The 24039-nt window shown below is 44.9% G+C and overlaps 1 protein-coding gene across 1 annotated transcript in view; it reads right to left on the minus strand.

Annotated features, from left to right (window-relative positions):
• SREBF1 (sterol regulatory element binding transcription factor 1) overlaps positions 1–24039 on the minus strand; it is a 631726-nt gene that overhangs the window by 483873 nt on the left and 123814 nt on the right. The window contains exon 3 of the mRNA XM_044088935.1: positions 17210–17382. Within this exon, the coding sequence (XP_043944870.1) occupies positions 17210–17382 (173 nt within the window). The remainder of the gene's footprint in view (positions 1–17209; positions 17383–24039) is intronic.

Here is a 24039-nt window from a genome sequence, read left to right on the forward strand (position 1 = left end):
AGATTTATCTAACAGACAATGTAGAAAAGTTATTCTGGGAGAAAGAATGATGACTTTTCCAAATTAAGTTGAAAACCTAAGTTGTGAAATAGATATGTGACAAAGTATCGAGACTCCTGACAATTTTGATTAGAATCTGCAAAAATAAGACAATCATCCAAGTAAGAAAAATATGATTACCTTGTAATATGCAAAAAAAGCCATCTAACTGGTCCCATTGGAGCTGTGGACAAGCCAAAGATTAAACAAGAAAAATGAAAATGTAAATCACACAAAAAAAAAAAAAATCTTAAGAGAATCTCATTGCAGCCTGCACCTGTACTGAATGACTCCTAGTACTCAAGAATCTGTTACAACCTAGTGCCACAGAGAAAGACGTAGGAAAAGATTCTTTGGAAGGTTCCTAGGACTGCCACGGTGGGGAGGGAGTAGGGTAGATGGGGGTAGCATTCGTAGCAGTCATTTTTCTTTGATTGAGAATCTCCTCCTTTTATCTTGGAATTGCACTGCCACTGTTTCTTGATTCATTTCTTCCCTGACTTTTGTTGTGTCTGAATTATTTCATATCAAAAGATATTGGACTGCAGGTGGAAACTGTGCTATATTTTGGTATAGGGGACTGCAAAAATTTGTTCTACTCCTTGAATCAGTTTTCCCCTTTCAATAAACCTCTTAGAACATCACCAGATGATGCGCCAAACAAAGCCTCTTTATCCACAGAGGTATTAAGAAAGTACAGTTGTGCACCTACCATAAATGTAGATGTTCAAGTGTATTCACTGTTGCAGTCATTACACTTGGGTTATCCTGCTGGCAGGCTACCCGCAGTCGGCCAGAGTTCCAAAGTCTAGGTCCGGCGTCGGTTGCTGTCGCCTCTTCACTGACGTCAGTGCGCCAGGGGTATAAAAGATGCAGCAGACGCCATTCTCTTCAGTATTTCTTGCCCCAGATGTCAGGTGCCCCAAACAGGTAGGCTGAAAAATATAGCAATAAGAAATGCATGCACAAAAATAACATTTCCTTCATCTACAAGCAAATACACCAAAAAGGTTGTATAGGATAGAGAAGTACAGATAAAACAAAGGGGGATGGTGGGAGGGTAACCTGGACTGCAACAGTGAATACACTCTAACATCTACATTTATGGTAGGTACACAACTGTACTATGTTCATCGTGTTTCACTGTTGCAGTCATTACACTTGGGTTGAATCCCAAAGCTGAGGTTGGGTGGCTGGGCCTAAATAGGATTAGGAGAGGCTACAAGGCCCCACAGAACTGCAGTGGCAAAGCCTGCTCTGGATTTAGAGTAGAGAGGTAAGTGGTAGTGCTTGGTGAAAGTGTGCACTGAACTCCAGGTTGCAGCCTCTAAAATGTCTTTGGTTGGTACTCCTCTGAGGAAGGCTGCTGAAGTGGCTGCTGCTCTGGTTGAATGTGGCATAATGCCCTTAGGCACTGGCTTGCTATGTCATGAATAGCAGAAATGAATGCAGTGTCCTATCCATTTTGAAATAGTCTGCTTTGAGATAGGCTTTCCTTGTGATCCTGCAGCATAAGCTACAAACAGTTGCTCAGTTTTTCTGAAAGCTTTTGTTTTGCCCAAATAGAAGCGTAGCTGTCTGTGCATGTCCAAAGCGTGCAGAAGTCTCTCCCCTTTATTCTGGGGATTTGGATAAAATATTGGCAAATGAATGGTTTGGTTAAGAGCCACACTGGATACTACCTTTGGCATAAATGTTGGGTTTGTCCTTAGAGAAACCCTGTCCTGATGAAAAATGATGAAAGGTTCCACTGCCATCAATGCCTGTAACTCTTGAGGCTCTTCTTGCTGAAGTTATTGCTAGGAGCAGAGCAGTTTTCCATGATAAGAATTTTATATCAGCTGTATTGGCTGGCTCAAAAGGAGGCAGCGTGAGCTTTTCTAAAACAAAATTGAGGTCCCATGTGGGTATCGGTGCTCTTCTTGGGGGTCTTATGTTTTTTGCCCCTCTGAGGTACTGTCTTAGTAGTGGATGAGAGAAAATTGGAAGTTCCGTATTGTAATGAGCTGAAATGGCAGAGGCATGGATCTTAATTGATGAAAAGGATAGGCCTTTGTTCAGCATCTCAGTTAGGTATTGTAAAATCTGAGGTATATTTGGGGCAAGTGGTTCGAATCCTTGTGCCTGGTTCCAAGCACAGAATCTCTTCCATTTTTTTGCATAAGATTTCCTAGTGCTGGGCCTCCTGGCTTCTAAAATGACATCCAAAACAGCTTTAGAGAGAGGTGTGGTCTGAGTGGCTATATTATCTGCCATGCAGCCAGATTTAAGGTTCTGAGTTGACTGTGCAGAATCTGACTGTTTTGTTGAGTCAGAAGATGAGAAGTTGAGGTAAAGGCCAGGCTGGGCCTTGAAACGAGCTGTTTAGGATTGGGTACCAGTGCTAGCGTGGCCAGTCTGGGGCAATCAGAATCATTTTTGGCTTCTCTCGTCTGACTTTTAGGAGTACCTTGGAAAGAAGAGGTAGTGGAGGAAAGGCATAAACTGTCAGTGTTTTCCAGCTGAATGATAGAGCATCCACTTTCCATGCTTATGAGTAATAAGTTCTTGTGCAGAATCTCTGTAGTTGGCAGTTGTGAGGGGAGGCAAAAAGATCCATGTCTGGGCGTCCCCATTTCCTTGTTATCATGCTGAAGACCTGTGGATTTAGTTTCCATTCGTGAGGATCCATGAGATTTCTGCTTAGTTCGTCTGCCAGAGTATTTTTCTTTCCTGGCAGGAATTGTGCCTGCAGATGTACTTGATAGGTCAGTGCTGTGTTCCACAAAGTCATGGCTTGCCTGCAGAGGGGATAGGAATGTGTGCCCCCTTGCTTGTTTATGTACCACATAACTGTGGTATTGTCCGTCTTTAGTAATAGTTGTCCTGGATGTAGTAGATCCTTGAAGGCCGTCAGGGCATGCTGTACAGCTAGCATCTCTTTTTGATTGATGTGAAGATGCATTTGTTCCTTGGGCCACGTGCCCTGAATACATTTTCCTGCCATGTGTGCCCCCCAGGCATAATCCGATGCATCTGTTGTTATTGTCTGCCTGGCTGTGGGTAAGGTGAAAGGCTGTCCCTTGTTCTGGTGACAGGCTAGGGCCCACCATCGAAACTCTTGTTGCAGGCAGGGAATAAGAGATATTATTGTTTCCAGGCTGTGGCAATGTTGAGTCCAAACACTTTTTAGATACCATTGTAGTTTCCTCATATGCAGTCTTGCATATCGAATTAGTAGAATGCAAGATGCCATGAAGCCCAGAGCCTGCAGAATTTTTCTTGCAGATAACTGGGTCTTTGTTGCTATGCTTTCGAAGTAAGAAGTCAGTTGCCTTTGTTTGTCTGGCATGAGATAAGCCATCTTTTTTGCCATCATTTGAAAGTGATGAGTCAGTTGCCTTTGCTTGTCTGGCTTGAGATAAGCCATCTGGGCAGTTGTATTTAAGCTTGCACCCAGGAATATTACCTCTTGAGAGGGCACTAGTTTTGACTTATTTTCGTTTACTGTGTACCCTAGGCAAATTAGTACTCTTTTTACAAACACCAGATGCTTTAGTAGAATGTCCTTGCGCTCTGCTTGAATAAGGCAGTCGTCCAAGTAGGGATATATTTGAATTCCCTTTTGTCTGCAAAAGACAATTACTGGTGCCAGGCATTTTGTGAAGACCCTGGGCGCAGTAGATAAGCCAAAGGGCAGTGCAGAGAATTGGTAATGCATTGAGCCAGCTATGAATCTGAGGTATCTTCTGCAAGATTGTCTGATTGGGACATGCAGGTAAGTAACTAGCCAAGCCTTCTTGGCCAACATGGGTAGAAGTTGCTGCAGTGTTAACATTTTGAATTTCGGGACATCCAGGAAAGTATATAGGATTGACAGGTCCAGTATTGGTCTCCAGGCTTTGTCCTTTCTGGGTACCAGGAAAAGTCTTGAGTAAAATCCTTGTCCCTGTTCTTGCTGTGGTACTCTTTGAATAGCTTTCATGTCTATGAGAGCAGAAATTTGTTTTTGTGCCTCTGCCCATTGGTTTTGTGGCAGGTCTGGCATACCTTTTGATTTTGGAAGGGTGTGAAAGTGGAACCTGTAACCCTGAGAAACAATATTCAGTACCCATTTGTCCTGGGTGATCATGTGCCAATTTTGTGAGAAAAGTGCTAGCTTTCCCCCTAAGGGTGCTGCCAAAAGGTATGTGTTTGGCATTTGTAGAGGGAAGTCATTGGGACCGTTTCCTATAAGGTTGTGATTTGTCTTCTCCTCCTTTGGGGGCTGAAGCTCCCCATTGTTTAGGTCTGTATGAGCCTTGGGGCTAAGATCTGCCTCTTAGGCGTCTGTATCTGCCTCTTTGTGGCCTGTCTGACACCGGAAAGGACCAATTTTTAGAAGGCCAGTTTCTGCTAAATCTAGGTGGCTGAACCTGTAAGAAATCCTTTACTGTCTGCATTGATTTTGCTTTATCCTCCATTTTCTTTAACACCTCTTCTGCCTTAACACCAAACAAAGTGTCATGCTGTAGTGGAGCATCGAATAATTTTACTTTAACATGATCAGGTAAACTTTGTTCTTTTAACCAAGCATGCCTTCGAATGACAGAGCCTGTAACTGCGGCTCTGCAAGAAGCCTCTAATGAATCAAAACCACATTGCAGAGTATGCTTTCCCACTTGTTCAGCTGCATGCAATAAATCCTGCATTTCCTTATTGCCAGGACATTCTGAGTTTGTAAGCAATTTCTGTTTTAACAAAGACATTAGATATTGTTGATATTTAAGCATGTGAAACTGGCAGTTTAAAGCCCTTACAGCTAAAGTAGCAGAAGTGTAAACGTTTTTTCTCCCATCTATCCAGAGCTCTGGAATCCCTATCAGAGGGGACAGGGTTTTTTTTACAGTGGAAGCCTTAATCCCTTTGGGACCCTGAGAAATTGTTTCTGGGTCAGCAGCAGGGTTTTTATAAAGAAATTTATGAGAGCCTGGGACCCTGTAGTACCTGTCAGGCTTGACTGGTGCAGGAATAAAGAATCAGGAGACAAACTGGATTCAGAGAAAACATCATCAACAATGTCAAGCACAGGAGGGATAGCCAGGGGCCTGTGCTAAGGCAATAAAAGGAAGTCTCTGAGCCTTTTCTTGGATTCTGAATAATCCTGGCTCTCCCAACAGAAATGCTCCCTCATGGTGTGTAAGGTTTCCCCAAAAGAGTAATCCTCAGGAGGAGAGGCTGAAGGTATAGATTCTTCTGCATCAGCGTCCTCATAGGGAGGGAGAGAATAACCCTGATCTGAAGAGGAATCAGAGGAAATAGAAACCTGGTCAGAGGAGTCATAGTCAGTGTCTTGCCTAGGCCTTTTACCAGGAGGGGGATGGGAACCCCTGATCAAAGTAATTCGGTCCCCGGCCATTTTAAGCATCTGTTTCTTTGGCATGGATGACTGTCCAGGAGAATGCTGTACTTGTTTCCTTGTCTTTAATGGAGTTTTTGACTTTGCCTTGGCTGCTGCAGTGGACTTAATAGTAAGTTGTGAAGGTCTGAAAACACCCTCAGAAGCCGATGCCTACTCAGCGGCTCTGGACCCATCTGAGGGAATAGTTTCTGCAGGCCCAATACCTTGAGTTTCCAGAGGCCTAGGTGTCTCCACGTGGGAGTCGGATGCTGCATGTGGCTCTGAGGTAGCGGGTGTCAGGGGCTGCGAAAGCGCCTCACTGAGAACCGGCGACTGGCCTAGAAGAGGCTTCGTCATTGGTTTTGGACCTCGGATGCCTGTCCTTTTCTTTGTCTTTGCGTTTTTTTATGAATACCGGTCGTCGGTTGTTCCGACGGCATTATGTAGTTAAATCTTCGGCCAAAGTAATGTAAAGCAAAATCAAACCGACGCTTAATAGTGCGTTGGTTGAATCTAGCACAAAACCGACAACTAGCAATGTCGTGGTCAGGGCCTAGGCAAGGAATACAGTAAGAGTGAAAATCCTTATGAAGTATTTGCTTCCCACAAGAAATACAATTGTTAACTTTTACTGACATCGGTCTGGAGCAAGAAAAAGTTTCCCCAACGGGGTACTTAGCTTTATTGAAGACTTCAGTTATGAAATTCGATTTCGAAAATCTCAGGAGTCGGCCGACCGGCACTTGCAAACTGCTTTTGCTTCGGGCACTGTGTGGCAAGAAAGACTGGAGAAAATGGCATCAGCTGCATCTTTTATACCCCTGGCGCACTGACGTCAGGGAAGAGGCGACAGCAACCGACGCCGGACCTAGACTTTGGAACTCTGGCCGACTGCGGGTAGCCTGCCAGCAGTAATGACTGCAACAGTGAAATACGAACATCTTCAGATTTAGCATATTCAAGTAACTTCTGAGTGTGTAACCATGCAAACCTACACATCACAGAACCAGTTGCAGCAGCCCCAGACACTGTATTAGCAGCATCATAGGAGCATCTCAAGAAATGCTTGGCAACTTGAGTGACTGAAGAAAGCAAAGACATCTCACAGGATTTAGAATCCAATGTAGGTAAATCAGCATTTTTTTGTCAGTAAGAGATGCCAAAAGGAGTTTATACATATGAGCCTGACAGTTCTAAATGCCAAGGTTGAAGAGGTGTAAAACCTTTTCCCTAGATCTGTCAAAGCTCTGCCATCCCTGAAATGGATTAGAAGCAGCGTGGTTTTTACAGCTAGATGTTTTAGATAAAGAAATAACTGAAGCATCAGCTCTGAGGTTGGGGAAAAGGCACCTATGAAGCTGAGAAACTTTATACAAATTATTAGACTTCCTAGGAGCAGGAGAAGTACTGGCTGCACTAAAAGCATCCTCAAGTGCTACAATAACTGGGGGTATTATCCATTGATTTGGGGATCGCCACCTACAACAGAACATAGGACCTCTGCTAATTTACAGGGAATCTTCTTACGCTCTCATTTAAATACATCCCTCATCCTTCTAATGGTGTAAGAGAAAAACAATTTCTCCACAGAGGAATCTGCCAAAATAGTTTTTTCAGATTTTAATTCGTAGTTTTCAAAAAAAACCGGGGACGTACAGTCTAAGCAAATCTCCTCTTTACCAGAATTTCATGTCAACTCTAAAAGACAAATAGTTCTCTTTCTTTTGAATGCATCTGGTCTGAAGAAACAGACTGACGTGACTGAAAAGCTTTGAATAAGCCTTTAGCAAAACAGAACTATTCCTCTTTTATTTCTTTGAAAGCTGAGGTAAACGGAGTAATAGAGAGGTGTTTCAACTTCTGAGATTTTTCATAGAAAAAAAAATCAGAAGAAAACATCTACTCAGATGTACTGTCCTCTCACAGAGTGCTAGGCACCTCATCCAAAACAATTATATGTAGGACATCTGCATCCTCTTCCGAACTGATGAAGAGCAGTTCTTCCTTGTCTGTTCTTGAGGTATGTCTGACCTTTGAGAACATGGCAGATTCTCAGCCCTTAGTGGCTTCCTGTGGAGCAGCACCAGAGGGGTCGGAAGCAGCAAACAGTATGAGGGCTCAGATGTGCCTACATTGGTGTTATGTATCAACGGTCAGGAAAGAGAGGATGTTGAAGATGGCATTGAAGAACTCTCTCAAACTACTTTCTTTTTCGAGATTACCAGAGGGGGTACATCTAAGCGCCCCACCCCCAAAACTCCACTGCGGGTCATGTAAGGGCTCTGAGATGCTGGTTCACGAGAATGAGCTTAAGGGAACTAAACTGATTCCTAAGGGTCTTAAACTCAAATGATAGACAAATGGGGCATGACCATATGTTGTATTCCTCACCTAAACAGGAAAAACAGGCTGTGAGGGAGTGTCTGTAAGGTAATGGACGTCCTCACAAGCATTTTGCCTTTCTCTCAGACATGAGCCAAAAACAACAGTACTTTTCAGAGAAAAAAAGAAAGAAAGCCTTAACAGGGTACTTTTATGCCCAATGTCTCCATACTTAAACTGATGGCTGTATCACCGAAGATGCAGTAAACAGCAAAACTTACTAGCAGCTTCAATGGCAAAAACGTTCTGAATGTTGGAACCTATAAATCTGCTTTTATACTGGTACAGTATTTTGCCTCCTCGGACATACAGAAGCACAGAATGCACTCTAAAACTTTGGATAGTTCTGACATCCAACCTTTCTCAGGATAAGTCCCATATAGCTTAGGCTACTGTAACACTAACCTAAAGAAAAACATCTGTTCGATACAGAACATTTCCGAACATGTGCAACTTTGAAAACAAATTAATCGAATGGCCATAGTTGGCCAACAGCCAGGAAGTAATGGGATGCATAAGGTAAGTGAAGGAAACATTTAAAATGTTCCCTATTCCCACTGTAGTGCAATCTTGGAGTTGATATATATAGTTAGGGAGATGCGTTTGCAATGTTGGACAACTATGGCCATTAGATGAATTTATTTTTGCAGCTACTTATGTTCGGTAATGTTCCGTATCAATGTTTTCCATATGACATTTAGCCGTTCTAGGGTTTATGTTTTCGACAGCTGAATATAGACTCTGAAAATGGTTAAGGTCATGTTGCATGTCTCAAAAAAAGAAAAACATTTCCTCTTCTACTTGCAGGTCTTCTGAGTGGGAGATCTCTAAAAGGAGGATGCAATGAATATGGCTCGAATGAAAAAGTCCACTTACCCTAGCAACTACTGGAAATGGACAAAAAAAAAACAAGATATAAACTTACTGGACAGAAAAAAGTCCAAATGGTGTTTCCTTGAGCACTGCAAAAGCAGCATACTTCAGTGAGAAAGTCTTGGGGGAGGGGGAGTTGAAAAGAGTACAGCTGTAACAAAGGGAATCTGCCTGGGCCAAAAATCATCACTACTACTTTAGCCTAATGATGTTTTGCTTTCTGGATAACTTCATCATCAGGAAGAGTGTGTAAAGAAGACTTTAAGGTCAAAGCTTCCTAACTCTGGTTATTTGGATGCAGAATAAGAAAAAAGCAATGTGGGCTGTAACAGTGGTCAGATATTAAAGAGGTTTCAAACTGGTTATCCCTATTTGCAGATCTTTCTAGAAAAGGGTGGAGTAGAGTTCATTCATGATGCATAAAAAGGAAAACCATCTCACCTTATAACTGAAATTTTCCAGGATACAAATAGCAGCAGACAGAAAGTGATCTGTTAAAACTAATCACCCACTGCAAACTCAGACGGCTTCTCTGCAAAGAAGATAGAAATGAGCGCAACCCTGCTTGCTGCATACCAAACTACTACCACACTGTCTGACTGAAAAGATGGACATATCTTGGGGGGGGAGTTGAGAAAGGTCTACAAAGCAAAGAGAAATTATCTCATTTCTAAGACACTCAAGTGCAAGTGAAACTCCAGCAGGTACCTGGTCTCTTATCCCATCTGCTCACAGTAGTAACTCCCACCCCGGGAGGCTTCCACTACAACTACAGCCACAGGGCTGCCCAGGGAAAAAACTTACCTGAAAGGAGATGTCTAGGGTTGGAGCACAACTCCAGGTTTGACCTGTAACTTCTGGAAAACCTGACAGGAACAGGGAGGGGATAATTTTGCAGCAATTAAATGCAAATGATCCACTCAATTATGAAAACTAGCATGTGGAAGCATAAATAGTTAGGCACAGCACATGAAGATATACTTGCCACTGTAGGTATTTCAGTTGAAAGGAGAAAACATGCCAGACTCCAAAGCAATCTTTACAGCAGAGTTTACAGCAATAAAATGACCAACAAGTCATGCTATCTAAGGAAAAAGAAGTTATGTACTCACCATAACGTTCCATCTGAGTAGGTACTTCATTTGTCTGCAACCTGTGGGTATCGGATCCGTGCCGGCAGCTTCACTAGCTAAAAGATCCGAGCTCCTAGCTCCTCCCCTACCCATAATCCCCTGCTGCCTACTGCATTACCTCAGATCAAGTTTGTTCGGTCCAAAAAAAATCACACCTTCGACAGAGAATCAAGTATTGCCTAACCTCATGAAAAATAACATTTTCCAGGTGACCAGGTATCATGATATGGTTAGGGGGCATGGAGGGGGGGGTTGGTTGCAGACAAATGAAGTACCTACTCAGATGGAACGTTATGGTGAATACATAACATCTTTATCTGAAGTAGTTACTTCATTTGTTCTGCAACCTGTGGGACAGAGTCCCCAGCTACCTATAAAAATAACCCTGGGTAGGAAGGATATTCCGAAGCACCGTGGAGCCAAAGGAAGCCCTACTCCTCGAAATCAATTCCAATTTATAAATGGGAAATGAACGTATGAGAAGAGGACCAAGTAGCTGCTGAACATATGTCGTCCAGAGGAACCCTGGACCAGAAGGCTGCTGATGTAGCAATGGATCGTGCTGAATGAGCGTGGATTCCCATAGGGACTGGTTTACCTGAGGGATATTTATGCACTGAGAAATCCAATTAGCTAGGGTTACTTTAGATATTGCCTTTCCCATAGTTGATTTGGCGAAAGACACAAACAACTGATCAGACTTGCGAAAATCTTTAGTCCTGTGCAGGTAGAAACGTAGTTGCCTGTGTACATCCAGTTTGTGTAATGTGTACTCCCCTTTGTTCTGAAAATTTGGGAAGAATACCGGTAAATTGATTGATTAGTTAATATTCGACTCTGAAGCCACCTTTGGTAGGAAAGACGGGTTAGTCCTGAGAGACAGTCTATCCTTGTGAAAAATTAGGTAGGGGGGGTTTCATGCACAGGGCTTGGAGTTCTGAAACCCTCCTGGCTGATGTAATAGCCACTAAAAAGGCCGTTTTCCAAGACAAGAATTTTAACAGAACCGAGGTGGCAGGCTCAAAAGGTGGGCTTGTCAAAGCTTGTAGGATTAAAGTTAAGTCCCATGGAGGAAGCACCGACTTTACTGGTGGCTTCAAAAGAAAAATGCCCCTCAAGAAGGTTTTGCATATCTTTGAAGATGCTACAGATCCCAGTCCGTCTCCCACGTGAAAATGGGAAATGGCTGCTAGTTGTACCTTAACAGTGGAAGCGCTCGCTCCTTTTTGAAAGATTAGCGACAGAAAATCCAGAATCATTGGAATAGGGACTGTAAAAGGATCCAGGCCCTTGCCCTCGGCCCAGATGGAAAAACGTTTCCATTTACTATTGTAAATTTTTCTGGTAGCAGGCTTATGGGCCGCCACCAGAATGGCCTTCACTGGTGATGAGATACCGGGAGTCCTAGCCATCAGAGGAACTGGATCAACCAAGCAGTCAGCTTGAGGTTTAGCAGGTTCGGGGTTTGGCATCCCGCAGGATGCGAAATCAAATCTGGAATGGGATCCAGGATCCATGGAGGAACTATACTGTGTGACCGCAGATAAGGGAACCAGATCTGATGAGGCCAGAATGGGGCTATGAGGATAACTTTGCTCCCCAACCGACGTGCTTTCTGAATGAACTTAGTCATAAGCGGGAGGGGGGGATAAGCATATAGAAGACCGGGTGGCCAAGCATGCACCAGAGCATCTCTCAGGGTCTCCCCTGAAGGGGGAAGTACTGCGAAGTACTCGCTGCACTTTGTGTTTGATGGAGAGGCGAAAAGATCGCAGCAAGGCCAACCACATGCGTGGAAGATCTGCTTCGCAACTGAAGGATTGATAGACCACTCATACGGGGTGAGAATCACCCGACTCAGTTTGTCCGCCAATATGTTGGACCAACCCAGAATGTGCATTGCTACCAGAAAGGGGTTGGTGGATATCGCCCATTCCCACACTCTCATAGCCTCTTGGCAGAGGGGATAAGACCTGGTTCCCCCCTGTTTGTTTATGTACCAGACTACCGCCATGTTGTCTGTCTGGATCGCAATAGTCCCTAGAGGGAGAAGGTCGTGGAGAGCTTGCAACGCTAAAAGCACAGCCCTCATCTCTAGGACATTGATATGCAAAGCAGCCTCTATGGGGGTCCACGTGCCTTGGACGGTTCTGCCCGAACAATGCCCCCCCCCCACCCGAGGTGAGAAGCATCCATGGTTAATTTGGCTTGGGGTGGGGGAAATACAAAGGGTCTCCCTTCCTGCAGCTCTCGCGAGTGAAGCCACCAAAGGAGGGAGTCCCTGCAAGTTCTGCTCAGTGGAATAGGAGTGTTCAGCGGGTGAAACACTAGTGACCATTGAACTTGAAGAGTCCACTGTAAGACCCTCATTCGTAGGCGAGCATGAAGACAGAGACCGATGGCCGCTGCCATAGACCCCAGTGCCCTCAGGACTAACTCCGCCGCAGGAGCTGGGCTTCGAAGAAGGGCTAAGATCTGATGCGATAAGCTGTTGAGCCTGTCCGGGGTTAGGAAGGCCCGAGAGATGCGCGTGTCCAATTTGGCCCCTATAAACTCCAAAACCTGCACTGGTTGAAGGACTTTTGAAGGTTCTCTGATATGCCCAAACTCTGGGCAAGAGTCAGAGCATAATCCCTTGCAACACAGAGTTGATGCCTGTTGGGGGCGGCAAGGAGCCAGTCGTCCAGGTACGGGAACACCTGAATGCCCCGGAGTCTCAGGTGGGCTGCAACCACTGCCATGACCTTGGTGAACACCCTGGGGGCTGAGGTGAGGCCGAACGGGAGAACCCTGAACTGATAATGACCGTCTCCCAGCCGGAAGCGGAGGGACCTCCTGGATCGCCTGTCCATCAGAATGTGGTATTATGCATCCTTCAGGTCTATAGAGCACATCCAGTCGTTCTCCCGAAGAAGGGGGAGAATAGACTGAAGAGTGACCATCCGGAACTTCTCCTTGGGAACGAACAGGTTCAGGGAGGAGAGATCTGGAATCGGTCCCCCGTCTTCTTTGGCACCAAAAGAACCTGGAGTAGTAGCCCAATCTGGACTGGTCTGGGGGGACGGGCTGGATGGCTCTTTTTTCTAGCAGCTTTGACACCTCTGAAGCTGCTGCCTCCCTTTGATCGGGTGGGACATCGGGGAGGCGCTTGACCTTGGGGGGTAGGTTCATGAAGGGAATGGTGTAACCTCTGGATATGATTCGGAGCACCCATCGATCTGTCGTGATGGACTCCCAATTTGACAGATACTCCGATAAACGCCCCCCCGACTGCCTCCAGAGAGGGACAGCCGGGTAAGCCTTCAGGGCTGTTGCACGGGCCTGTCCGAGAAAGGTTCCCTAGACCCGAAGTTACGCAGCCCCCCTCTGCTTCTGGGCCGGCGTCCACCTTGTCCTCCTCTGCCTCTAGAGGACGAGGGGTCCGAAGCCGGATGAGACTGCTGAGACTTGCGGAACCACAACTTCTTTTGTCCCCTCTGATTCCTTGAAAAGGATCATTGGGGATTCGAGAAGCGGATCCCGACGGCAGACAGCGTCTTCCCATCCTTCTCGCTTTGGACCAGCGTTTTACGTACTGTCTTGCCAAAAAGCGAAGATCTGTCAAAGGGCGCATTCGCGAAGGATGCCTTGAAGGGTTCCGTGAAATCACAAAGGCGGAGCCAGGCGTGACGACACAAGTCTACCCTGGCTCCGCTAGCCCTAGCGGCTCCCTCCGTAGCATGAGAGAGTAGCTGCATGGACGTGTTAGAAATGGACTTAGAGTGGCCATACGAGTCGCAAATGTGCTTTTATCAGCGACAGTCATGGACTCTGGGGGGGGCTGCAGTGTATTCCTTAGGGCTGCAGTGTATTCCTTAATTAAGTCTCGCTGAAGCCTGATAATGTGTGCCATATAGTACAGCGCCCTTATGGAGAAGGTTGCTGAAGCAAACATTCGCTTCCCAATAAGGTCCATCGCCCGAGATTCCTTATCCGCCACCAACATGGCATCAACAGCGGACCCCTTAGCCCAGGACTGCCTATCTGCGGGGGGGCTAAGAACTTTGTCGGGACGTCTAGGGATTGGCTCCACGGTGACGGGCTCTTTCCATACCCTGGTGGTGATTAAGTCCACCAGGGGGGTCAGCCGGGGGGGGGGGACACACCCAGGAGGTAGACGGGCCTGCCTCAAACGCCTCCAGGAACACCGATTCATCTGAGGAAGGTTTTTGGGCAGACCACCCCCCTCTAATACGCAACATTTCCAAGATGTCTCCAAAGGAGACATCCTCGGGGGATGACCTTGGGGAACCTTCCCCTTCATCCAAATCCATGTCCGTGGTGAGGGACTCAGGGGAGTCCAAGTGCCTCCTTTTACACTGCCGTTTGCGAGGCACCTCCTCAGTGGGACTGTCGGAGGAGGGCTCGCCCACGGGGTCCTGTTCCTCTAAGGGAACTAACTGGAGTGTTTGAGTAGGCTGTCCCATAGGATGGATGATGGAGGATAGACCCACATGTATAGGGAGAGCGGGAGAATCCGAGGCCTGGACCGAGGATCTGGAAGACCTCGACAGCGCCCTCTCCACTACCTCAAAAGCCAACGGAGAACTACTTTCCCCAGGCTCTGAAAGTAGTCTCCTCGGCTCCGAAGCAGGGATTGGCATCGGAGCCGAAGCGGTTGGATCCGAGAGAGAAGTGTGCTCCGACCGACACTGCGCCAGAGACACACCAATCCCCACGGATCCGATGCTCAGCCCTCGGCCCCGAGAGCTAGGATCCGACACGCTCGAGGGTACTGTTGGCGTTGAAGATACCGGAGCTATCGGCACCGATGAAACCCCGGCTCCGAAAGGGCCCAGATCTGATGACTCCAAAACCCTAAAGCGGGTCGGAGAAGGAGTGATTGGAGCAAAGAGAGGGACTGCGCTCCCCCCTTGAGGGGGGGAGGGGGGAGGCAAGAGCACCCCCATCTGCATTTGGGTCTGCAGGAATCGACGCATCATCCGATCCATCTCCGCATCGCTAAGGCTCCTGGTCGACCTAGAGGAAGTCGTCGAGACGGGCGGGCCGCCTCGACGACCTCGAAGGAGACCGGTACTCCTCCTCCGGCAAGAACCGAGGCGAACGGAGCCAAGAGGGGGAGGACCCAGAGACCTTCGAGGGAGAGCTAACAACTTTAGATGTGGGGGCTGAGGGGTGATCCTCAGCCCGCCTTTTATGAGACCTGTGCTTGTCTTTCTCCTTATGCCTCTTTTCTTTGGAGACAGAAGCACTTGCGTTCCCTGAACCCTGCATAGCAGAGGGAGTACGAGTCCCAGGCAGAGCGGGGGGAGCTAAAGGCACCGGGGCTACGGAAGCAGCCTAAGCCTTCGAGGGGGAGGAAGAAGAAGCCGAGTCCTGGGGAAGTAAGCCCGCCAGGATCAGCTTGTTCTTCCTGTCCCTAATTGCCCAGGGATTAAAGGCTGCACAAATTGGGCAAGCCGTTGATAAGTGGGCAACTCCCAGGCACAAAACGCAGCTGGGAAAAGCTTATGGCCACACTCAGAGCACTTAGAAAAAACGGCCTTGGGCCCTTCAGCCATTTCTCAACAATACACACACCCAAACACTAAGGGGGAGGGGAACAACACACGATGCTAAGACTAAAAACTACTACAGAAAAGGGTTCTAAACTCTAATTCTACTAGGGGAATTACTACCACAACACACACTAACTAAACAAAAATTAAATTTAAAGATATTTTCTCTGAGAGAAAAATGAAACGATCTCACCAAGCCTAAGGAGCTCTTCACAAGTAGCTGCTTCAGCCGTGGCAAACTCGATCTGAGGTAATACAGTAGGCAGCAGGGGATTATGGGTAGGGGGAGGAGCTAGGAGCTTGGATCTTTTAGCTAGTGAAGCTGTCGGATCAGATACCCACAGGTTGCAGAACAAATGAAGTAACTACTTCAGATCAGTCTATTACAGTCACTACCTCAGTGAGGTGAATAAAAGACTCTATATGAAGTTCATGGTTTTGCCCCAACATTGAAAAAGGAGGAGGTGAGACTTCCTTTGTAGATAAAGCTATCTCTTGATGAAGGAGCCTGGAGCTAGTCACTCAGACATGGAACACTCCTATGCCCTGCAGTCTCATGTGAGCTACAACTGTGGCTATGAGCTTTATGAATATCATGGGGCTGAGGCGAGACCCAGAGGAAGGGTACAAACCTGGTAATAATCAGACCAGCCCCTAAATGGGAAAAAAAGAGGAATTTTTTGGACTGAAGATACAAAAAGTACATCCAATTTCATCCTGACAAGCATGGGAGCAAAGACTGACAGGTGGCATGCAAGCTGTTTGGCCATCATCTACCCTGCCTGATGTTTCAAATAGGTTGAGAAATCTGAAAGGGGAAGAGATTCAGGATTGGAGGAGGGAATGTTGCTGGATGAACCACCTTTTAAAGCTTTAAGAAAGTCTAAAGAGCCAATACCTAGACTGATGGCCATTAGACATACAGTGTGTAATATTCATATTTGCTAACACTAGGAAATAAAAACATGAAAAAAAAGGAAATAAGTAGTTTCCAGAGACACTATTAATTGCTAAAATCCTCTCTTATTGGATTCTATATGCTAAAGAAATGTCTGACCCATTTTATTTTTTATTTATTTATTTGAGATTTGTTTACCAGGAAAGTCCGACTGATCCACAAGTGCCCATTTTCGGCTGAGGCCCGGGGAGAAAAGCTCCACAACCACAGTCTATCAGATAGATATTTTAAATCACAAAGTATGTAACACTACAAAACAGAGGAGTGAAAAAATGTTGTAATGAGAAAAACATAGAACATATGTTTCACAGCAGAGTGCAATGACAAACAAAAACATGAGTTGGAGAAATTAGGTGATGAAAAACTCAGTCACAGTACTTGTTACATAGATTAGTATGCGATAAATGGTACCAGAGACAATTCTAATAACATACTTAAAAAATATATTCTAGTTTACAAGATAACAGACAGTGACAGGAAACTGAGTGGTCTTATTTTAAGAGCGGATGTTCATATTAGGGTTATAGAAGGAAGTAAGGATGGAAAGAAAAGGAGATTATAAGAATAGTGCAGGTTAGGGTGTCTTCGGTTAGCTGAGGTGAGTAGGGAGAAAAGAAAAAAGGTAGAGGAAAGAGATTGTACATATGGTAAGACAGTGGGAAGCAAAGATATCAGTGGAGTAGGAGGGTTGGAGAGAGTTGTGAGGTGTAACTTTGGTTGAAAGAGGGTGAGTTGGCATTTTGATGCCAAACTCTGAAAAATCATTCTTCTCTGACAGAAAAAAAATTGTAGACTCTCACACCCACAAAGGGTGTTCTTTATTCAAGACACCTGTTACTTCTCAATATAGCTGAGAACATTACAAAAGAAGAAAGAAACAGCTCAGACATGAGCAGAACAAACTTACGGGCATCTGCTGGACCTGTTGAGTGATAGCCTGAGTGTAGCTAGGTGTGGCAGTAGTCAACAGCTGTGGAGCAGAGATGCTCTGGACCTGCGTTTGTATCGTCACTGGCTGGATCTGCTGAGTGGAGGTTGCAATATTCTGCGCTGTCTGAGCTGTGACACCCTGCTGTACCCCTGTGTATTGGGAAAAAATACTGTTACAGACACCAATACTCAAAGAACAAACAAACCACAAAGTACAGAAAATGTTTCAGATGGCGGAGGTCTAGTAAACTATGTTCTCCATTACAAGAAGAAAAATTTAATTTACAATTTCACAAATGGCATGAGGTCTATGTTCTCCATTACAATAAGAAAAATTTAATTTACAATTTCACAAATGGCATGAAGTCATGCTGCAGAACGTCTTCCATCAGCTGTAACAAGGGTCCCTGCCATACTTCTCAACTGTACAGATTTTCGCAGAATGTCCAGATTTTTGCCTCCTATTTTTTGGCCCGTTTTTATAAAATTGTGGTTTTAGAGCAAATTATTTGTAAATCACTAAAGACTGAAGTTAGAAAACAATGACAGACATTTGAGTTTCAGACTTCATATCCATCAGAAAATTATTGCTAATGGAAAACCTGTTATTCTATCAACTAAGTTTGTAAGAGCAATATTTAAACATTGTCCCACTTTTACTTATGGGTTTGTCCAGACTTCTTGCTCTTAAGAGGTTGAGAGGTACGGGACCCTCCATTAGTCAGAATCAGGAACTATATTAATTAAATAGGTTTGAATGAGCACCCTTAAAACCATGTTTAAATATTGTATTATAAAACTGAAGAATAAATGCATACATAATTTTGAAAGCACAGGCTGAAAATCAACTTTTATTCTGAACCACAAAATATGTGGTCACTTCTCCCTTTATAAACAGTTATTCACCTGTTTTTCAGTACTCCCTTTATTCTGTTCAGTGCTGTGAGAGTAACAGAGCATATCCCATAAAGCAATGGGAAAAAGGCAAAGAATCAGTTCTGAGAAGGAAGCAAAGTCCATTCCAGGATGTGTGCACACAGGATGTGTACACCTGTTTGTGTGCACACGCGCACACACACACACTTACAAGAAGTTTAGTACATTGCCAGTTCACCTACTGTCATGTACTTGAAATATGCAAAGCAAAAAACGTCACTGGGAACTGCTGCTGTACGAACAATATAAAATATTTATTAAAACACAAGATATATCAAGGTGAGCGCTTTCGGGCTAAACCCTTCATCAGACAAAGTGCTCTCACAAACATTACATTTTTAAAAAATACATGCACCAATCACTATTCATTAAAAAGCCCGCCCTTTTCTGTGGGTTGGCTTAAAGCAAACAATTCATTATTAAAAACACATTGCTGCTAATCTTTGCTCAATAAAAAGCACGCCTGCTTTTAAGTGTTGGCTTCAGGGGTACCATGTCATTCACCCCAGGTTTAATATGGGCTGTTAAATCTAAGATCCAGTTCGATTCTATAGCTTCTGTCTTCAACCTGATATCACCACCTCTCTTATTAAGAAATACATTAGCAATCACCCTAAACTTAAAATTGTGTGTGGGATGATCCTTGACATGATTATATAATGCATTATGCTCATCACAGTTCCTGATGGACGAAAGATGTTGCAGGATCCTAACTTTGAGCATATTGTTGGTCTTACCAACGTAGTATCCTGAACATGATGTACAATCAGCCAGATACACCACATTAGTAGTCCTGCAGGTGACTCTCCCCCTAAGAAGAAAACTCTTCCCTGTAGATGGATGTATAAAAACTGTCTCCCTATCGATATAATTGCAAGCCTTGCAGCTCCCACAAGGAACAGTACCCAAGGACCTAGGTAGGCACGTGACATCATCATTACCCCTGTCGTGACAGAGTATATCCTTCAGGTTCTTATTCCTCTTATAACTAAACTGTGGGACATCCCCTACTATATCATTCAGATTTCTATCACTTGTAATGATGTTCCAATTCCTCTTAATGATGTCACATACCCCTTTGATGTTACTACCATAGGTTAACGTCACTCTGGGTTTGGTATCCTTCTTCCTGTCTTTATTCTGGTGACTATTCTGACTACTATGGTTACCTTCTAACCTCATGGCGGCATCAAGCCATGGCTTATACTTGCCCTGTCTGTTCTCACTACCTCTTACTACTGCTGCTTCCACTAAGTCATGTCTATATCCCCTATCCTGAAAACATTCTTTCAAATTTACTATCTCTCTCTCAAACTGATCATCCATTCGACTGACCCTGGAGATCCTGCCTACCTGCCCTTCCACTATGTTGGAAAAAGTGAACCTAGGGTGCATGCTATCAAAAGAGAGCAATGAGTTTTTCCAACTCTCTTTCCTGTATAATCTGGAACTAAAACCTTCAGATGTAAGTTCTATGGTAACATCCAAAAAATCCAGGGCCTCACGTGAGCTCTTGATGTCAAATCTCAAGAAGGACGTAGTGGAATGTAAGAATTCCATAAAAGTCGTCAGCCTTTGTTCACCCCCCTTCCAGGCAATAAAGATATCATCTACAAATCGTAGATAAACCCCTATATATTGACTCCAATCTCTGTTGCTTAAAACATGTTGCTTTTCCCAGAAGGAAAGGACTAGGTTAGCGTAAGAAGCCAACACTTAAAAGCAGGCGTGCTTTTTATTGAGCAAAGATTAGCAGCAATGTGTTTTTAATAATGAATTGTTTGCTTTAAGCCAACCCACAGAAAAGGGCGGGCTTTTTAATGAATAGTGATTGGTGCATGTATTTTTTAAAAATGTAATGTTTGTGAGAGCACTTTGTCTGATGAAGGGTTTAGCCCGAAAGCGCTCACCTTGATATATCTTGTGTTTTAATAAATATTTTATATTGTTCGTACAGCAGCAGTTCCCAGTGACGTTTTTTGCTTTGCTGATTTATCTTTCTTACTGAACTGGGATTTGGCTAAGCACTAGCTTTTTTTGGATTTTGGATACTTGAAATATGGGAAGAAAGTGGAGACCTGACAAAAATCCACAGAAGACATGCAGGCTCCTCAGAAAATGCAACATAGCCGGGAATGAACCAGATAACCAGTCATTGTGAGGCAGAAATACTAACTGTTTCAACCCTAATTAACCACCAACATTCAAATCACATGTTCTCTTTAGTCCTTTAATAAACATGGAATTCAGCATCTGCATCAATAATAGCAGTGCTTTCCCATAGGAGGTAACGTGTGCCTGGGAGCCACCACTGCTGTACGTGAATGTCAAATGTTTTGCCTGGTTGGATTAAGTCTTACCCCATTGCAAGCTGACACACCACTGAAAGGTTTGGACACCAATAAGTAATGCCCCATGAGGACAAGTCTGTCCCTGGGTCCCAGAATAGTAATGTACCTCAGTCTTCCCACACATCCATCCAGTTGCCTCTAAGTCCTGTCCTCCACGATGACTTGAATAGTTGACCACCTCTGACAGCAAGTTACCCATACCCCCTCCCACCCCAGGAGAAGCAAGCAGATAATCTTTTTGTTTCTTCCCCTCCCAGCTCCAGCAAATACCTTTGTACACAAATGAAGACAGGTCTTCTAGGTCACACTAAGGGCTGTATCCCTCTGTCCCAACAGGGCTGGCTAGTCACCCTACTTATTGTGCTGGCCGATATACTCAATATTTCACCCATTTATGGCGAGAGCTAATAAATGCGAAATCATCATCATCAGCTCCCTTTGTTCCCATTTTCTACATGGGTCGGGGTATCGTGTTAACTGTCGCCATCTCTCTCGATTCAGTGCCACACTCCTACCTTCTTCAACACTCATACCTAACTGTCGCAGATCATCTTTCACACAATCCATCCACCTCTTTGCTGGACGTCCTCGCTTCCTCTTACCTTCTCCCAGTCTGTCCCAAATCTTCTTTACCAGATTGTCTTCTGCTTTTCTGCACGTGTCCAAACCACTGTAATCTGTTCTCTTTGATCTTTTCTGCAATTGGAGCTACTTTGGCTTCTGCTCTTATGTCATCATTTCTTCGTCTGTCCCACAGAGTGCATCCTACCACCCTTCTCAGGCACTTAATTTCCATCACCTCTAGCTTCTTCATCTGCTCTGCCTTTAACTGCCCAGGTTTCTGTACCATACAGTAGTACATGCAAAATGTCTCCCCATTTTAAGTTCAAGTTTATTTCCATGGTATTATACAAAACACCAACAACAATATTTTAGTAAACCAAAAATAGAAGTTATGTTCTTACCATAACGTTCCATGTTAGTTGTCTTCTTCTCGCCTTCTTCTTGCTGGATGGGTTCGGAGCTGACCTCGGCTCCGACTCGGCCACTCTAAAAGCTCGAGAGTTGGTTCCACCGGCTCGAGGCTCCCCTTATATCCCACAATGCTAGGCGAGAGTTACCTCAGATCTCGTTTGTAAGCTAACCCCAGCTTATAATAGTTACAGAATAACTCTAAACAGAGTCCACCTCTAACAACAGGGAGAAAGAAGGGTGACCTACATCCTGATTCAGGAGATATGCAAGCAGCATATGTCTAAGAAAGAGGTGGTAGAAAGAGAGGTCACAATCACAACTCCTCTAGGTCTGTCCAGGCCAGGGGGAAGGAGGGTGGGGCCTTAAGAAGAAGGCGAGAAGAAGACAACTAACATGGAACGTTATGGTAAGAACATAACTTCTATATGTTAAGTTGTCTATCTCGCCTTCATTCTTGCTGGATGGGACCGTCCCTAGCACCTTGTCCCGGGTGGCCTAACGGAACAGACTCCTGAGAACAGTGGAACCAAAGTTAGCTCTATGCCTAGAAGCTAAATCCAACTTATAATGAGAAATGAAAGTGTGAGGAGTAGCCCAAGTAGCCGCTGCACAAATGGTGTCAATAGGCAGTCTGTCTTGGAAGGCTAAGGAAGTAGCCAAAGCTCTTGTAGAATGGGCCTTAGGTTTATTAGGCAGCTTTTGGTGTCTAATCTCATAAACAAGGGTAATCAGAGATGTAAGCCATCTAGATAATGATACCTTTGAAACTGAAAGTCCCTTTCTGCCTTCTGCATAGGAGACAAATAGTTGGTCAGATTTTCTGAATTGTTTTGTTCTATCCAAATAGTACCTCAACTGACGATGAACATCTAGCCAGTGTAATTTTTGTTCAGACCTATTGGAATATTCTGGAAAAAGACAGGAGGTCAATGCTTTGATTTAGATTTGACGTCGAGACTACCTTAGGCAAAAGGACGGGTTGGTTCGTAAGGATACCCTGTCCTTATGGAACAATAGATAAGGAGGTCGACAGCTGAGTGCATGAAGTTCTGAGACTCTTCTAGCTGAAGTAATAGCTACCAGAAAGAGAGTCTTCCATGATAGCAATTTTAAAGAACAGGATGCTGCAGGTTCGAAAGGGGGTAGAATCAAAGAAGTAAGAACTAAATTTAGGTCCCAAGGAGAAGGAGGATTTCTTATAGGAGGTCTGAGAAGAAAAACTCCTTTCAAAAAGGCTTTGCAAAGCTTGTGGGACATTAAGGCAGACTCAGAAATACCCACATGAAAGTTAGAGATAGCTGCCAATTGAACCTTAAGAGTAGAAGGGGATGAACCTGCATGGAAGAGTTCAGCTAGAAAATCAAGGACTATTTGGATGGAAGCAGTGAAAGGATCTATGTCCCTTCCTTGAGCCCAAAATGTGAAACGTTTCCACTTACTCAAGTAAATCTTCCTAGTGGAAGATTTATGGGAAGCTATCAAAATATCTCGAACAGAGTGAGATAACTGAGGAAGCCTGGCTAAGGTTGGAACTGGAGGAACCAAGCAGTGAGGTTCAGAGAGGGGAGGGAGCGATGTAACTGACCCGATTGATGGATCAAAAGGTCTGGAACTAGGTCCAGATGCCAAGGTCACTCCAGTAGAAATTGATGTAGAAAGGGGAACCACACCTGTCGAGGCCAGTAAGGAGCAATGAGGATCAACGAGGCCTTCTGAGCGATAGCTTTCTGTATCACTTGAGAGATTAGTGGGAAGGGAGGAAATACATACAGAAGTCCCCGGGGCCAAACTTGGACTAGAGCGTCTCTGCTGGGTTGACCTGGTAAAGGGAATAGGGTGAAATAATGTCTGCACTTGCTGTTTTGGGGAGTAGCAAAAAGATCGCAGCAAGACTGACCCCACTTGAGAAAAATCTCTCTCACAACAGAGTCTTTCAGAGACCACTCGTGAGGCATGAGGATAGCTCTGCTCAATTTGTCCGCTATTTGATTGGACTTCCCGGGGATGTGCGTTGCTATCAGAAAACGCTGAGAAGAAATCGCCCATTGCCACAATCTGAGTGCTTCACGACACAGGGGTAGGACCTGGTTCCGCCTTGTTTGTTGATGTACCACACTACAGACATATTGTCTGTCTGGATTGCAATCGTTCCCAAGGGGAGAGAGTCTTGAAGGGCTTGCAACGCTAAAAGCACTGCTCTCATCTCCAGAACATTTATGTGCAAGTGGCATTCGTCTGGTTGCCATGTGCCCTGGACCGTCCTGCCCTGATAATGCCCCCCCCACCCGATCAGGGAGGCGTCCGTTGTCAGAGTAGCAACCGGAGGAGGAACAAAGGGTCTTCCCAACCAGAGCTGAGGGAAGACATCCACCACATGAGATGATTTCTGCACCTGCGTGATCATAATGGTGTGGGACATTGGAAGTTGCTGGTATGACCATTGTGTAAAGAGCATCCATTGAAGGGATCGCATGTGGAATCTGGCTAATGGAAGCAGAGGTATGGCAGCCGCCATAATTCCCAACACTTTCAGAACTAACCTGGC

Source organism: Protopterus annectens, chromosome 12.part0 (assembly GCF_019279795.1).
Source record: "Protopterus annectens isolate FY-2018-M chromosome 12.part0, PAN1.0, whole genome shotgun sequence".
In the NCBI taxonomy this organism is placed as follows: domain Eukaryota; kingdom Metazoa; phylum Chordata; order Ceratodontiformes; family Protopteridae; genus Protopterus; species Protopterus annectens.